Raw genomic sequence first — 18,438 nt, 5'->3', positions numbered from 1 at the left:
TTCTTCTACAAATAAAGATGTGTATGAGCCATTGTGCCTTGAAGATGACTTGTAAATCTTATCTGTGCGCTATATGTAGGTAAATGGGCAGTGGAGCAGCTGAAGGTGAACAAGGTTCCAGGAGACCAAGGCCTCGTGCTTAAGTCCCGGGCCAAGCATCACGCCATTTCGGCCATGCTAGACATGCCCTTCATCTTTGCAAATGAACCTCTAGTTGTACAGTGAGTACACACCTGCACACACGTTGACACAAATGATAATTTCTGTTTTCATCTTACGTAAACGTGAATCTCCATACGGCAAAATTCATGGGAAATGGAGATGTAACACATCACGGTACAGTAATATTGTGGTATTGTGAATTAAAAGCTTGCTAAAAATGTCAGTGTGTAAAATAAAGTGGCAGGAAAGTTAAGGATAAGCAATTTTTTTTTAGTTAGAAGAATTCTGATTATTAGGAGGTTAAGTGACAAGTTCACTTTTACTATTGGAAATACCTCACAAATTGATCTTTGACCTCACTGGCTTCTTGGTTCACATCAAGGATATTTTCCGGGTGACTGTTCATCAAGTGGCTTATCACTTGCAATTCTCGTCGCAGTGTGCCGTGTTATTTGCATGTCTGTGCTTCCACATGGTGATTTATGTAAACAGGAAATAACTGTCTGCTCATTCATCAGACTGACGAGAGTTTCCAACATCAGATTTCTCAGTTTTTTGTGTTTACAATAAAACCAAAATATGTCAATTTCTCAAATTTAAACTTCGCAGGAAGTTCTTCGGTCTGCTCGCTGGCACCGCGCAAGCAATCATGAGAAATCTAGTTTACTTCTCAGATCAGCCCATTTAATAGCGCCAGAAAAAAACTACTTAAAAGTTCTTGTTTGATACCATCACATACGACGGCATTATTGCTAGCATTTTGAAACCGAAATACTGCAATATCTACAATATTGTTACTTCCCTATTTGTGTCTTACAGATATGAAGTTAATTTCCAGGATGGGATTGACTGTGGCGGTGCCTATGTTAAACTGCTGTCAGACACTGGGGATGTCAATCTGGTATGTATATTTACATAGTTGTCATGTTTTATATGTATGGTGTGAAATGCTGCCTGCATCAGACAATAATTGTTGTACATCCTGGCTAATATTGATGGGATGATTACCGGTAATCCTACATCTTACCAATACAGATTGTTCCTTATGGCCTTGTAGGAACAATTCCACGATCGTACACCCTACACCATCATGTTTGGACCTGACAAGTGTGGTGAGGACTATAAGCTGCACTTTATCTTCAATCATCAGAATCCCTTAAATAAAGATATGGAGGAAAAGCATGCCAAGCGACCTGATGTGGACCTCAAGAAGTTCTACACAGACAGGAAGACTCACCTCTACACTTTAGGTTTGACCGTAGTCAAATATTTTGCAATTGTGGTGCCATTGTATTATAAAAATACATTGTGTTTTTGAAAATACAAGAAAAAAACGGGTAGGAGATGCTGCAAGGTTACGTATTAATTTGAGACCAAGTAAATACAGGACCAATATTGCCATTGACTGTAGAAGACGCATGTAATTGTAATGGACACTGTAGGAAAGAGGAATAACAGTGTGGTGAGACAAAATGTAAAAAAAAAGCATAACAAATATGCTTGTAAAATAGGGCTGTCAAAACTAATGCTTGAATATGGATTAATCTATCACTTAATTAATCTGTTATTTATTTATGTAATTAAATAATCTTCTGCACAGAATGACTCAAAATCCCATAAAGCTTCCAAATGGATTAAGCTTGCATAGCGCTTATTTTACCTTGAAGGTAGTCAAAGCACTTTAACACTATTTCCACATCACCCATTCACACACACACATTCACACACTAATGGCGGCAGCTGCCATTCAAGGCTCTAACCACGAGCCATCAGGAGCAAGGGTGAAGTATCTTGCCCAAGGAGGACACAACAAATATGACTCGGATGGCAGAAGCTGGGATTGAAACTGGAACCCTCAATTTGCTGGCATGGCCGCTCTACAACCCGAGCCACGCTGTCCCCATTTTGGTATGTTTTGTTCAAGTATAGCGGCAATATGGAAGACACCAAAAAGCAAGTTGATCCTCTCGTTGGGAGGTTAGAGTACAAAAACTGTCCCTGGCATAAGTATTACATACTCTCTTTAAGGAAGTTCTTTTCACCAAATCATTTTAATTTTAAAATATTACAATACAACAACCTTCATTTTTTTATAAAAAGACTACTTTTTATTAGATTTGAAAATCAGACAAACTTTATTGATCCACAAAGGAAATTGTTTGACGCACAGTAGCTCAATTGTAAACTAATGAAACTCGCAGGAGCTATTGTGACTACTGTGATCTGCTGCTACTCTTTCACACGCATATCCAAAACCATGCAGACTTAAGAGTCCACAAATAACAAGGCAAAAACATGGCAAGAGGGACATTAAAGAGAACATGTAACCTGCTATCCCCTCAGCGATGCCATTTTTACATACATAAAACCATGAATGAAAAACAAAGAATTTGCACAAAAAAATAATTACATATTATGCACACGCATAGACTAATGACAAAACAAAAACACCATTATAAAATCCACATACACTATGGTGGCCTCCGCAATGCTCCACATCATTGCAAGGCAGCCTGAGATGAACAGACCAACAAAGTGAAAGAGCAGACAACGTCCCAGGCTGCCCACTAGCACCCAGCAAACATCTGGTCGGCTTAGATGAGCAAGAATCTGCCCAGGTAGACCAAGTGTTCAACACAAGCCCATCTGTTCCGCTGAAAAGAGAATGAAACCACCCACCATGCCAACCTCTGACAAACGGTCCGACGCTCAAGGCCTGTTCCGCAGCCCTTTCCACTCCGCATCGCCACTAGAACCAACAATCTCTTCACCAATCTCTGGTGAGAAGAACGTTCTAAAGAATGTATAAACAACCGAGCCATGGCCAAAAGCCTCCCTGAAGCATATCCCAAGAGCTCACAAAAAAGGGTGAAAAAACAAGAGGAAAACAAAAGTAGACATAAAGGAAGACAAGATCTGCCACTACCATGATGCTATACCAACAAAAAAGTGTAAAAGTGTTTAATAAACACGCCAAGTGCATACTATAAATATTTCATTCTTCCCTGTCCAGTCTCTATCTTCATGCAAAATGAAACCGCATCAATATGGACTTAAAAATAAATATTTAAGTGATTAATCAAAATTCATCCACAGCAAACCTTTAAATAATATGATAAAAAATATAATTGTTTGACAAGACTATTAGAAATATAAAATAAGCTTTTTTCCGTTGCTGCTTTTGTTGTTTTTTGCGTCAAGACGAAGCCACCTGTGAGTGCTTGGGAGGTGGGAAGGGCACACAACAGTACACGCTGCTTGTTGAGAAGAGCAATACGTGTTTTCTTGATTCCAATAACACAATAAAAAGTTTACTTTTGGGGCGGGTTGCTTTTTTGAGAATTCAGAGTAGCCTGAATACTCTAATAAGTAATGAAGTCACCATGTTGGTGACACTGATACCTGCTATGTCTTTTTCACCGGCAGATCAGGTGGGTATGAGGTGTGTTATGAAGCAGATTTCATTGCCATTTACTGTACGAATTTGGAACGACAAGCTACATTCATGCACGGAGTCTTGGTATGTGTTTATTTGTGAAGGCGAACATGTAGTGCCAAATTTATGTGGGGATTTAAATTTAAATTAAAAAAAAATCAGTAAGGCAGTTGCATAATTGCAGTTTTGAGAAGAGAGAGTGTTAGTTTGGTTGCATACCGCCACCTATTGTGCAGGGTTGTAACAACAAGCTACATTTACAAATGTATTTGTGGCAATCGACCACAAATAAAATGTATGGGAAAAACTGCGGTATCAACAACCAACCGTGTGAAGAATATAAAATAATACATTTGTGAAAACAGATACAGAAACATGTTGATCCCATCACACTTGTACTGTATTTGTCTGATACCACATTTGGTATTTGATGAATCCTACTAAAGGTCTGTATAGCTAATCTTGCAAACATGTGTGTCAATTATACTTGTTTCCACTGTGGCCAGTCCTCAAACCAGACAACAGCTATGAAATGTTCGTTGACCAATCCAGCGTGAGCAGTGGCACCCTGCTTCAAGATGTGGTCCCTCCAGTCAACCCGCCCAAAGAGATTGATGATCCAAATGATACCAAGCCGCAAGACTGGGATGAGAGGGCCAAGATCCCTGATCCTGAGGCTGCCAAGCCAGATGACTGGTGATTGCAACTGTGCCACACTTGCAGACCGGACAAGTTTTTCAAACAACTTATCTTTTAATATAGATCTGTCATGCAAAACTTTGATTTTAGGGATGAGGATGCGCCTGCCAAGATTGAAGACCCAGATGCATTGCAGCCAGATGGCTGGCTGGAAGAAGAACTTGAATTTATCCCTGATCCAAATGCTGAAAAACCAGAAGACTGGTAAATAAATAAATCATGGGCACATTTCCAACACAACTAGTCTAATATGTCGATGGATGTTCTCATTCATCCAGGTCATTGTATTAGAGCATTCAATCGATTGCAACTGGACTGTTTGGTTTGTCTGAGAAGGCGTTTCAAACGCCTCTCTCTCATCCAATTAGACTTCATCAGTTCATGCTCATATAGACTGATTGGTCTGGTCTGACCAATCAAGGGCGAAACATCTTCTCAGACTAACCAAACAGTCCAGTTGCAATCAACAAAATGCCCTGAGAAATCTAGTCTAATATTTATACAGATGAACAGTTAAGCCTGAAAACTCACCTGTATGTGCAGGGACGTGGAGATGGATGGGGAATGGGAGGCTCCACAGATACCCAATCCCGCCTGTGAGGCTACGCCAGGCTGTGGACCATGGAAGCGACCTATGATCAATAACCCTCGATACAAGGGCAAGTGGAAAGCCCCACTGGTGGACAACCCTAACTATCAGGTAACCAAAACCTTCGACCTGATTTTATTTTGTGTTTGGATGTTCCGTCTGACATTTGTACACGTCAACTGTATGTCGGAAACACATCCACCATATGTCGGCTACAGGTCTACAGTATTGCAACACTTAATGTATGTTGTCTACACATCGACTTCACGTTTACCCTATGTTGGCAACATGTCTTAGTATGATGATAATGTCTACCGTACACTCACAACACGTCTACCGTATGTCAACTACAGGTCTACAGTATTGCGACACGACTACTGCATGTTGACTACTACACATCGACTTCACATTTACCCTATGTTGACATCTACCGTACGTCGGCAACACTTCTACCATACATCGACTACCGTACAGTATGTCAGCTACACATCTAGCGCACGTCGCCGACACGTCTACCTATGTCGACTACTGTATTGTACTGTTGATGAATGCATGAATGCACCTAACCATGCGTGTGATTGGTGGAAGTTAACTCTTGGAGCGCAACTGAGAAATGTGTCTTGAGTTTAAAATGGTAAATGGTAAATGGGTTATACTTGTATAGCACTTTTCTACCTTCAAGGTACTCATAGCGCTTTGACACTATTTCTACATTCACCCATTCTCACACACATTCACATACTGATGGTGGGAGCTGCCATGCAAGGTGCTAACCACGACCAATCAGGAGTAAGGGTGAAGTGTCTTGCCCAAGGACACAACGGACATGACGAGGTAGGTAGAATTTGGGGATTGAACCAAGAACCCTCAGGTTTCTGGCATGGTCACTCTCTCAACTGCGCCACGCCGTCCCTTAATACGCCTTTTAGCGTGTTTAGGTCAGCTATAAAGTTTAAAAAGATAATCAGTGCCACTGTTGGGACGCTACATTAGTTTCCGAACAACTGGAGCAGAAATTGAGCATTGATACACAATTGTCGATGTCAGACGTGCATTAAAACAGAGTTTGCTATTTAATTGCAAAAAATATGGCGTTACTTCTACAATATCCTTTTGAAGCACTTTTTGTGGGTGGCTGAATCAGCATCTCTTTGAATTGAAGTTCAAAATCTTTCCAGGGTCTTGACCTAAGCATTGATGCACCGATATCCACTTATTTTTGCCACTATTACCACTGTTTATGTTGGATGGCACTGAGTTTTGGTACACATCCCAATTTGCGCATGTAAAAAGTAATTTTAGTCAAGACATACAAATAATAGAAGTATAAAACATGAAAAGACAATCTAGGTCAACCATTTTTTTAATTCTCTGGACAAAGATACAAATGTGCAAAAAATGTCTAGTTTCAGTAATGTCAACAAAAGATCATGTCAACGTTAAATCAGCCAGTCCCATGATGTCGACATAACGTTTGACGTTGTAGATATTCAAGGTAATGCTGCCTTTCGGACCTGACTTTTATATTCCATGCTTTTCTTTCTTCACAGGGGGTTTGGAAGCCTCGTAAAATCAACAACCCGGAATATTTTGAGGACCTTCAGCCATTCAGGATGACCCCTTTCAAAGCCGTGGGCTTGGAGTTGTGGTCTATGACTTCAGATATTTATTTCGACAACTTTATCATCACCTCTCACAAGGAGGTGTCCGACCGCTGGGCTTCTGACAGCTGGGGCCTGAAGAAACTTGTGGCCAGCGCTAACGAGGTCAGTGTTGATTAACACAGTGCTGCCTCAGTTTGTGTTAATAATCATTTCCAAAGGGTCTACTAAAAAACAAATCATTATGAAAATGGAAACAGTTTTGTCTTCTAGGACATAATGTAAATCTAACGAATCCCTTCCAACCACTCAAAAAGGTAAACACAAAACACTTTCTATAGAGATTACAGTTTTACATGCAGAAAACTAAAATGTTGAATAAAATGTATAACTTAACATTATAACAATTACCATAATTGTATTGACGACTCTTGTTGGCATTGAGTGGTGAGGGATAGGAAAGCTGTTTTATTGTACAAAAAAAATTGTACTTTAACCGAGACAGCGATAGAAAACATATTTTCAGTAAAAAAAATGTGGATAAAACTAAAATTATACTATCACCAGGGCCCATGAAAACTGAGATACTATATTGTATTAGGGCAGGGGTCTCAAACTCAGTTTACCTGAGGGACTACTGGAAGTAGTCAGAGTGAAGCTGCGCCACAAAACTTCATTTCAGAATCACATTTTAACCTCATGACTAAATTTGTCATCAATTTCTACTAGCAGCTATATAACCATGCCACAGTGCATCCAGCGCTAACATTTTTCCTCATTTTGTTAAGTTACAGCCTTATTCCAAAATGGAATAAAATCATATTGTCCTCAAAATTCTACAAACAATAGTAATATTGCCATAATGGCAATGTTAAATGTTGTTTTTCAGTTTTTTTTCAAATTTATAAAAAAGTTAATTAGTATTCACAGCATTGAGTCTGCTCAATGCTTTGTTGATTGTTGATTACTTTGCAGACAGCAATTAAACCCTCAAGTCTTTTTAAATACGATACCACAAGCTTGGCACACATATCTTTAGGCAATTTCACCCATTCCTCTTTGCAGCACCTCTAATGTTCAATGGGAAACTTTGGTTTTCATCCTGGTTGTCTCTTTACTTCGCTACAATCATCTTAGTCTTGTTGGGGATGACCAAAAACCTGATGGTCACTCTTGTCAGAGCCACAACATTCCTTTGTGGAAAAAGGAGAATCTTCCAGAAGGACAACCATCTTTGGTATGAAAAGGCCTGTATGATAGTAGCCAAACGGAAACCATTTCTTAATTAAAAAAGGGTGCCAAAATGCACCTAAAATACTCTTACTATGAGAAACACAATTTTCTGGTCTGATGAAACAAAGATTAAACTCTTTGGTGTGAATTACAGGCATTACGCTTGAAGAAAACAAATCATCACCAAACCAATACTACCCCTACAGTGAAGCATGGTGTGGAAATGTTTTTCAGCGGCAGGAACTTGGAGACGAACCAGTATAGAGGGAAAAATGAAATCAAACCTTTTCACATTGTCATTATGGGGTACTGTCTGTTGAATTTTGGTAACAAAAAATAATTTATTACATTTTGGATTTTGGAAAAAGTGAAGCGCTGTAAATACTTTCTGGATGCACGGTATGGTAGGCAGTAAAGGGTCTTATTACACAAAACCAACTTTTCTTACTTGCTTGTACTTGTTTTTGTGTATTTGGGATCCCAATAAGTCCCGAAAATGTGAAATCAAACAATGGAGGCATGGCAGAGATATTTATGAAACAATGATGCTTTCTTCCAAACTTGCTCCAAAGGAGCCATTTGGATTTTGATACTTAATTGACGTTTTTTGGTTTTAATTTTACGTTAGCAGATAGCTGAGTATATATTTTGCACCAGTCCGCCGTTTTCATTCAGTTGTAGTCCCAAAGTTGTAGCTTATACGGTGGACGTGTTGCCGACATAGGGTTGACGTGAAGTCCATGTGTAGTCGACATCTGGTAGACCTAGGGCTTGGAGTATATCGAATATACTCGATATATCGCCTGTTTGTCTCTGTGTGATTCAGAAAATGACTATATCGCGATATTTGAGTACACGTTCACACGCAGTTGCTTTTTAGCTGCGGGCATTACACTACAGGCGTTTGTCACTCTTTCTTGTCACTCTTAGCACAGAGACTTGAAACAAGCGCACCTTTTTACAGATGTCACATAGTGTCGCGTGTGCAACATCATAGGCTCTCGCGGAGCAGAGAGGTAGCTTCATGGGTAAAGTTAACTGTGGTGCGGTGCGAGTGGTAATACAAGAGAGAGAAGGTGTGAGTTTGGTAACAAAGGAAGGAAGTATTAATTCCAAGTAAAAACAGTAGGGGATCCATTGTCTGGCAGTGGTTTGGCTTCAAGCAGGAAGATGTTGAACAAGTAAGCGGCAAAAGTGTTGCTAGTAGCAGCACTGCTAATGTGTAGCATCATTTGAAAAGTCACCCGCTAGAGAATGAAGAGTGCTTGAAACTCCGCAGGTCAACATTTTCGTTCGGTACCACAACACCATATGAAACAAAATAGTCAACAGAAGGAGAAAATGTCCGCAGTAAACTACCACTTAGCGAAGGATATACACTATTTGATTTCCTATTATGCAGCTCATTTTTATTTGACAGTTATTGAAATATCTTGTGTGACATCATGCACAAAAGTGCACTTTAATTGTTTTAAACTACTGTAGTGGCGTTCTGTACAAAAAATGCACTTTCATTTAGTATTGTTTTGATATGTCATCTTAGTTACATCATGCACAATAGTGCACAAATAGCTTGTTTTAGAACGCCCCTTAGAATCTTGCACTTTCTGTTTTGGAAATTACATGAATGTTTGTGCCACTGCTTAAAAACTGTTTAATAAATACAGTTTTGGTAAATTGACTTAGTTGTGGTTTCCCTCTCTGCATGAAAGTTTAAAATGAGCATATATAAATGCAGTATGAACAAGAATGTTTTAATTTATACACTTGGCCTGCGCGATACGGCCAGACGATGGACCCCCTCTTGGGAATTGCTTCTTCCTTCATCCGCACTTTCTTTCTCGTATTACCACTCGCACAGCTTCCCTGGCATCACAGCTAACGTTACCCAGTCTGTTACCTCTCTGCTCCGTGAGGGCGTATACGTATGTGACATATGAAGTGACAGTATGTGACGTGTGTGAGAACCAGCGCTTGCTGTCTGTGAGAAGGAGACACAAGAAGGAGAGGGAATAACCCGTAGTGTAATGTCCGCAGCTAAAATGAGAACTAGGGGTGTGACGGTACACACAAATTTCGGTTCGGTACGTACCTCGGTTTACAGGTCACGGTATGGTTCATTTTCGGTACAGTAAGAAAACAACAAAATATGAATTTTTTGGTTATTTATTTACCAAATTTGTAAACAAAGGCTTTATCCTTTTAACATTGGGAACACTATAATAATCCTGCCCACGTTAATCCACAATAAACTGCCTCAAGTTGTTGCTTTGATTAAATTAAATGACAATGATCCAAGATGGCGGCGCCCGGAAGGGCTGCGACCTCGAGGAGCTCCTGCTAAATATGGAACATTTGGCAGAAATACCGGACAATTCTACAAACTCTATGGCTGGCTCACATCGTGGTCACTCCGTGATCACGTACGACAGCCAGACACTTCTGGACGTGGACATATCGGGCCGTTTTAGACTGATAGACGCGTGCTTGCTACACGAACTAACAAGCATGGGAATAATTCGGCGGCTACATCCAGCGGCCTGTGAAGCAGGGGAGTCTAGTAGCAGCGGGGGCCGTCTACGGAGCAGACGCCAGCGGTGTGATCGGAAACGCGGATGCCGAGCGGGGCTAAAAACAAAGCAGAAGGCTAATCCCCAAAGAACACCACTATCCTCCATCCTGAAGCCGGATTTAAATGGAAGATGCGAGACTACTGGTCTGGGTAAGGAGTCAGTTAAATTAAAGCAAGTTTTTTCTGCTTTGAGTGTTTCAGAGTTGGACATGTGTTTTACTGAGGTGGCTAACTATGATGCGTCCAGTTTATCAAAGCAACAAACAAACAATCGGAAAATCCCCGTTACTGAGGTGGCTAACCATGATGCGTGCAGCTTATCAAAGCAACAATCAAACAATCGGAAAATTCCCGTCGTATCAATTCCTAGATATGGTCGTAATTATACTAAATGCACTGGGCATAATAAACACAACATTATTAATATTGATACTACAGATAATTTGATCAAAAATTCCCTAAAACAGCCCATTACCTATAATATAGGTTTTTTAAACATAAGATCATTGTCTCCCAAAACGTTGTTAGTTAATGATATTATCAGAGACAACAATCTTATCATCGGTCTCAGCGAAACCTGGCTTAAACCAAACGACTTTTTTGCGCTAAATGAGGCATGTCCTCCTAACTTTACACATGCGCATATTGCCCGTCCGCTTAAAAGGGGTGGAGGGGTCGCACTAATATACAACGAAAACTTTAACCTTAGTCCTAACATAAATATGAATCGTTTGAGGTGCTTACTATGAGGTCTGTCACACCGCTGCCTCTACACCTGGCTGTTATCTACCGCCCCCCAGGGCCCTGTTCGGACTTTATCAATGAATTCTCAGAGTTCGTTGCTGATCTAGTGACACACGCCGATAATATAATCATAATGGGGGACTTTAATATCCATATGAATACCCCATCGGACCCACCGTGCGTAGCGCTCCAGACTATAAATGATAGCTGTGGTCTCACACAAATAATAAATGAACCCACGCATCGCAACGGTAATACGATAGACCTAGTGCTTGTCAGGGGTATCACCGTTTCCAAAGTTACGATACTCCCGTATACTAAAGTATTGTCCGATCATTACCTTATAAAATTCGAGGTTCAGACGCATATTCGTCAAACTAATAATAATAATAACTGCTATAGCAGCCGCAACATTAATACGGCCACAACGACAACTCTTGCTGACCTACTGCCCTCGGTAATGGCACCATTCCCAAAATATGTGGGCTCTATTAATAACCTCACTAACAACTTTAACGACGCCCTGCGCGAAACCATTGATAACATAGCACCGCTAAAGTTAAAAAAGGCTCCAAAAAAGCGCACCCCATGTTTTACAGAAGAAACTAGAGCTCAGAAATTATTATGTAGAAAGCTGGAACGCAAATGGCGCACGACTAAACTTGGGGTGCATCATCAAGCATGGAGTGATAGTTTAATAACTTATAAACGCATGCTTACCTTAGTTAAAGCTAAATATTACTCAAATCTCATCCACCGTAATAAAAACGATCCTAAATTTTTGTTTAGTACGGTAGCATCGCTAACCCAACAAGGGACCCCTTCCAGTAGCTCCACCCACTCAGCTGATGACTTTATGCAATTCTTTAATAAGAAAATTGAAGTCAGTAGAAAGGAGATTAAAGACAATGCGTCCCAGCTACAACGGGGTTCTATTAACACTGATACGATGGTATATACGGCGGATACTGCCCTCCAAAATAGTTTCTCTCGTTTTGAGGAAATAACATTAGAGGAATTGTTACAACGTGTAAATGGAATAAAACAATCAAGGAGCTCTTTGTATTATTAGGTCCATCAGTGCTAAATATTATAAACTTATAACTTTCCTCGGGCACTGTTCCCCTAGCATTCAAAAAGCGGTTATTCATCCTCTTCTTAAAAGACCTAACCTCGATCCTGACCTCATGGTAAACTACCGACCGGTGTCTCACCTTCCCTTTATTTAAAAAATCCTCGAAAAAATTGTTGCGGAGCAGTTAAATGAACACTTAGCGTCTAACAATCTATGTGAAACCTTTCAATCCGGTTTCAGGGCAAATCACTCCACGGAGACAGCCCTCGCAAAAATGACTAATGATCTATTGCTAACGATGGATTTTGATGCGTCATCTATGTTGCTGCTCCTCGATCTTAGCGCTGCTTTCGATACTGTCGATCATAATATTTTATTAGAACGTACCAAAACCCGAATTGGTATGTCAGACTTAGCCCTGTCTTGGTTTAACTCTTATCTTACTGATAGGATGCAGTGTGTCTCCCATAACAATGTGACCTCGGACTACGTTAAGGTAACGTGTGGAGTTCCCCAGGGTTCGGTCCTTGGCTCTGCACTCTTCAGCATCTACATGCTGCCGCTAGGTGACATCATACGCAAATACGGTGTTAGCTTTCACTGTTATGCTCATGACACCCAACTCTACATGCCCCTAAAGCTGACCAACACGCCGGATTGTAGTCAGCTGGAGGCGTGTCTTAATGAAATTAAACAATGGATGTCCGCTAACTTTTTGCAACTCAACGCCAAAAAAACGGAAATGCTGATTATCGGTCCTGCTAGACACCGAACTCTATTTAATAATACAACTCTAACATTTGACAACCAAACAATTAAACAAGGCGACACGGTAAAGAATCTGGGTATTACCTTCGACCCAACTCTCTCCTTTGAGGCACACATTAAAAGCGTTACTAAAACGGCCTTCTTTCATCTCCGTAATATCGCTAAAATTCGCTCCATTCTGTCCACTAAAGACGCTGAGATCATTATCCATGCGTTTGTTACGTCTCGCCTCGACTACTGTAACGTATTATTTTCGGGTCTCCCCATGTCTAGCATTAAAAGATTACAGTTGGTACAAAATACGGCTGCTAGACTTTTGACAAGAACAAGAAAGTTTGATCACATTACGCCTGTACTGGCTCACCTGCACTGGCTTCCTGTGCACTTAAGATGTGACTTTAAGGTTTTACTACTTACGTATAAAATACTACACGGTCTAGCTCCATCCTATCTTGCCGATTGTATTGTACCATATGTCCCGGCAAGAAATCTGCGTTCAAAGGACTCCGGCTTATTAGTGATTCCCAAAGCCCAAAAAAAGTCTGCGGGCTATAGAGCGTTTTCCGTTCGGGCTCCAGTACTCTGGAATGCCCTCCCGGTAACAGTTCGAGATGCCACCTCAGTAGAAGCATTTAAGTCTCACCTTAAAACTCATTTGTATACTCTAGCCTTTAAATAGACTCCCTTTTTAGACCAGTTGATCTGCCGTTTCTTTTCTTTTTCTTCTATGTCCCACTCTCCCTTGTGGAGGGGGTCCGGTCCGATCCGGTGGCCATGTACTGCTTGCCTGTGTATCGGCTGGGGACATCTCTGCGCTGCTGATCCGCCTCCGCTTGGGATGGTTTCCTGCTGGCTCCGCTGTGAACGGGACTCTCGCTGCTGTGTTGGATCCGCTTTGGACGGAACTCTCGTGACTGTGTTGGATCCATTATGGATTGAACTTTCACAGTATCATGTTAGACCCGCTCGACATCCATTGCTTTCCTCCTCTCCAAGGTTCTCATAGTCATCATTGTCACCGACGTCCCACTGGGTCATTATTGTCACCGATGTCCCACTGGGTGTGAGTTTTCCTTGCCCTTATGTGGGCCTACCGAGGATGTCGTAGTGGTTTGTGCAGCCCTTTGAGACACTAGTGATTTAGGGCTATATAAGTAAACATTGATTGATTGATTGACAAAACCTTTCTTCTACATATAAAAAGTGCAATATTAAACAGCTTCAAGTCAACTCATCATGCTTAATTTATTACAGCATTTGGGAAGCCTGTTGTTGACTTTTATTATCTAAATGTTATATTTTTGTCAACATGTGATAGCAGGGACCCTGCCATTCAAACTAGGCTGCTACATTACTAATGATTAATGTAACTATAGCAGAAAAAATAGTACAACAGCAATTGGAGAGACAATTCATCCCTTTACACCATGGAGTTCAATGCAATAACAGACAGACAGGGTTTTGCTACCCCTAACACACACACCGCAAAATGAGCTAACGTTACGCTAAAAGCTAACCAGCCTTCACCTAAAGCCAGGACTGCGAGTGAGCTGAGCTGCAGTTTAAGTTTCTAGAAGGTCAACGGGCTCATAGTGATGTTTAGAAAGTAGTTGTCTTGAAAGGGTTTATTATTATTTGGGGAGAGTCCGCTGCTCCCCCGCTAAACACCTATCTACTCGACGCTAAAGCATTGACAACATGCGTTCTGAATACGCACTGCTGATTGGCTGTTACATCGCTCTGAATACGCATTGCTGATTGGCTTTGTATGTAACCAATCAGATGGTTGTGTGGGCGGGACAATGCTTGCTGCTGAGACGGAGGCAGAAAGCAAAACAGCTTGTGAAGACTTACAAAACTTGTTCGGTACGCCCGCGTGCCGAACCGAAACCCCCTTACCGAAACGGTTCAATACAAATACACGTACCGTTACACTAGGGGTGTAACGTATACTCTAATATCATCCATCCATCCATTTTCTACCACAATATAGTCATTTTCTATATCGCACAGAGACAAAACCCGCGATATATCGCGTATATCGATATATTGCCCAGCCCTAGTAGACACATAAAATCATACTGGTGTGATTATATGCATCAAGTGTTCATTCAAGGCTAAGCCAAAATATCGAGATATATATCGTGTATCTTGACATGGCCTAAAAATAACGAGATATTAATAAAAGACCCAATCCCCCAGCCATAGTTAGACGTGTCGTCATCACACAATAGACGTGTGTACATATATAATATTGTGTATGTATACATATGGTTTGTGCAGCCCTTTGAGACGCTAGTGATTTAGGGCTATATAAGTAAACATTGATTGATTGATTGATATATTATGTGTGTGTATATGTATGTATACAGTACAGGCCAAAAATTTGGACTCACCTCATTTCAATGTGTTTTTTTTTTTTTTTTCATTTTCATAACTATTTACATTTTAGATTGTCACTGAAGGCATCACAATTATGACACCTGTGAAGTGGAAAAACCTTTCAGATTTCACGTCTTGAAGCTCATCGAGGGAATGCCAAGAGTGTGCAAAATAGTAATCAGAGCAAAGGGTGGCTATTATGAAGCAACTACAATATAAAACATGTTTTCAGTTAGTTAACCTTTTTTTGTTAAGTACATAACTCCACATCTGTTCATTCATAGTTTTGATGCCTACAGTGACAATCTACAATATAAATAGTCATGAAAATAAAGAAAACGCATTGAATGAGAAGCTGTGTCCAAACATTTGGCCTGTACTGTATATATTATAATAGTGTCATTATAATTGGAATTAAATATACAAATGTGCTGATAAATGTGGCATTTATTTATTTAATATATAAAATTACACAATTGAATGAATAACTTTCAGATTTGATTATTTCAGAACTTAATTTATTTTATAAAGGTCTATAAAATAATATAATCATGAAAACACTAATAAAGATTAATTAAATGATTAAATAATTAAAAGTTTTTTTTACATAAAATATATTAATGAGGTCAACCATTCACATTTAATAACTAATTGTGTGAGTGTTGGCAAGCACTTACAAATATCATTTATGCATTTAATTCTAATTATAATTAATGAAGAATTACTTGTATGTATTTAATTGTGTCCTATTTGACCCATCATAGTGTTTTTAATAATATGCGATGTATTAACAATAACAATGTATTTAATTAAAACAATTATTAGCATTTATATGCATTTATACAATTTATTTCCTAGAAGGCCCCATAAACACTCATGTCATTGAATTTGTCTTTCCATCAGCCAGGGATGTTTGCTCAGCTGATGATGGCAGCCGAGGAGCGGCCATGGCTTTGGGTGGTCTACATCTTGACAGTGGGTCTGCCTTTAGGACTTGTTGTGCTCTTCTGCTGGCCAAAGGTGAACCCTAATGTTTTTTTCTGTCTTTGCACATTGTCACAATTCAAACCAAATGTTCTTTTCATGCCACAGAAATCTGACGACTATGTGTACAAGAAAGTGGATGTGCCACAAGCTAATGTAGAAGAAGAGGAGCAAGAGGGGGAGGAGGAAGAGGATGAAGAGAAGGCTGAAGCAGCAGACAAAGATGTCAAAGATACAGAGTCTGCAGAAAGTGAAGCAGGTGAGCTACAAAAAACACACATGTACAATTTTTGCTTGTCATTGACGTCAACTAACTAATTCTATTTATCAACCGCAGAAGAAGCCGAGGACGACGTTGATGCTACCAATTTAACAGGGGACCATGCTGAGCTAGACGCTGAAAATACTGATGGTGAGGAACAGGAGGAAGAAGACGAAGATGAGGAAAGCAAAACTTCTGAGAGAAGATTGGAAGTTGAGGTAATTAGCTAGTTGAACTAAGATGAATGTTGGCCTCCTGTGCTTAAAATATCATCACACACCCACGCACTTCTTATCACATATTTGGAGTAGGAATATAGTGGTGTCCCATCCAAAATTGATTGTGGATATCGGTCCTGTACCTGCAAAAAAACTAACGTTAGTCTTCCATGTAAATCTCCCTTGACTTATGCAAAGCTGGACAGCCAGTTACAGTAAATAGATATTGACCATCTTAAAATACATTCCTTTACAACATTGTAAAAACTAGGTGGGGTTGTCTTTTTTGTTGTTGTTGCTATCACAGCATTATATCTTGTTTGTCCATGTTGCCCATCCGGTTAGAAGCTAAAATATTTCCACTCGGGGACATTTGGCTTTTTAAAGGGGAACATTATCACCAGACCTATGTAAGCGTCAATATATACCTTGATGTTGCAGAAAAAAGACCATAGGTTTTTTTAACCGATTTTCAAACTCTAAAAGGGTGAATTTGGCGATTTAAACGCCTTTCAATTGTTCGCTGTCGGAGCGTGGACCTTTCACTCGTGACGTTACAATGGGAAGCAATCCGCCGTTTTCTCAAACACATTACAATACACACCAAGTCAAATCAGCTTGTTATTTTCCGTTTTTTCAACTGTTTTCCGTACCTTGGAGACATCATGCCTCGTCAGTGTGTTGTTGAAGGGTGTAACAACACGATAAGGGACGGATTCAAGTTGACTTACGTGGAGTTTGCAGCGATTAGCACGGCATGCTAATCGATGCTAACATGCTATTTAGGCTAGCTGTATGTACATATTGCATCGTTATGCCTCATTTGTAGCTATATTTGCATCCAGCCTTTCCCTCCACCCACATTTAATGCCAAACAAACACATACCAATCGACAGATTCAAGTACACCAGTAGTCAAAAGATGCGAAAGTCCCTCGTTTGTTCTGCACATTTTACCGACGACAGCGATGCTACGACAGATAGCACAGAGATGTGTGGATATCCTGCAACACTAAAGGAGATGCATTTCCAACGATAAAGTCAACGAAATCACAAAGGTGAGTTTTAATGATGTCATTGAATTATGTGCTAATCAGATATATTTGGTCACGGCATGACTGCCAGCTAATCGATGCTAACATGCTATTTAGGCTAACTGTATGTACATTTGTAGTTATATTTGCATCCAGCCTTTCCCTCCACCCACATTTAATGCCAAACAAACACTTACCAATTGATGGATTTAAGTATTTCCAGTGGTCAAAAGATGCAATTAGAAGTTAGAAGGCGATCGCTGAATAGCTTCAATAGCTATTCGGTCAATAGCTTCAGTTTCTTCAATTTCAATACATGCGTAATCTGTTGAATCGCTTAAGCCGCTGAAATCCGAGTCTGAATCCGAGGTAATGTCGCTGTATCTTGCTGTTTTAGCCGCCATGTCTGTTTGTAGTGGCGTCACTATGTGAAGTCACAGGAAAATGGACGGGTGGATTTACAGAGAGCAAAAATCAGGCACTTTAAAGCCTTTTTTCGGGATATTCCATGATGGGTAAAATTTTGAAAAACTTCGAAAAATAAAATGAGCTACTGGGAACTGATTTGTATTGGTTTTAACCCTTCTGAAATTGTGATAATGTTCCCCTTTATCAAATTTTTTCCTCTTATTTTTTGTTACTTTGCAACACTTCTTACTTGCGAGTAGTGACGTGATATC

The 18,438-nt window shown here is 40.1% G+C and overlaps 2 protein-coding genes across 4 annotated transcripts in view; one reads left to right on the top strand and one right to left on the bottom strand.

Moving 5' to 3' along the window:
* Positions 1-18,438, top strand: part of clgn (calmegin) — a 39,147-nt gene that overhangs the window by 17,940 nt on the left and 2,769 nt on the right. For all 3 annotated transcript variants that reach the window (XM_061908507.1, XM_061908526.1, XM_061908516.1), the window contains 10 exons: positions 80-221; positions 982-1,063; positions 1,220-1,412; positions 4,105-4,294; positions 4,388-4,501; positions 4,841-4,997; positions 6,437-6,652; positions 16,165-16,281; positions 16,354-16,504; positions 16,583-16,725. In XM_061908507.1, coding sequence (XP_061764491.1) covers positions 80-221; positions 982-1,063; positions 1,220-1,412; positions 4,105-4,294; positions 4,388-4,501; positions 4,841-4,997; positions 6,437-6,652; positions 16,165-16,281; positions 16,354-16,504; positions 16,583-16,725 — 1,505 coding nt within the window. The remainder of the gene's footprint in view (positions 1-79; positions 222-981; positions 1,064-1,219; positions 1,413-4,104; positions 4,295-4,387; positions 4,502-4,840; positions 4,998-6,436; positions 6,653-16,164; positions 16,282-16,353; positions 16,505-16,582; positions 16,726-18,438) is intronic.
* Positions 16,847-18,438, bottom strand: part of scoca (short coiled-coil protein a) — a 52,468-nt gene continuing 50,876 nt past the window's right edge. Inside the window, exon 5 of the mRNA XM_061908581.1 lies at positions 16,847-16,868. The gene's annotated coding sequence lies outside the window, so the exon portion shown is untranslated. The remainder of the gene's footprint in view (positions 16,869-18,438) is intronic.

This window comes from Nerophis ophidion, linkage group LG01, assembly GCF_033978795.1.
Source record: "Nerophis ophidion isolate RoL-2023_Sa linkage group LG01, RoL_Noph_v1.0, whole genome shotgun sequence".
Taxonomy (NCBI): Eukaryota; Metazoa; Chordata; class Actinopteri; order Syngnathiformes; family Syngnathidae; genus Nerophis; species Nerophis ophidion.
The sequence above is the reverse complement of the archived record's forward strand: the minus strand, read 5'-3'. Positions and strand labels throughout refer to the sequence as shown.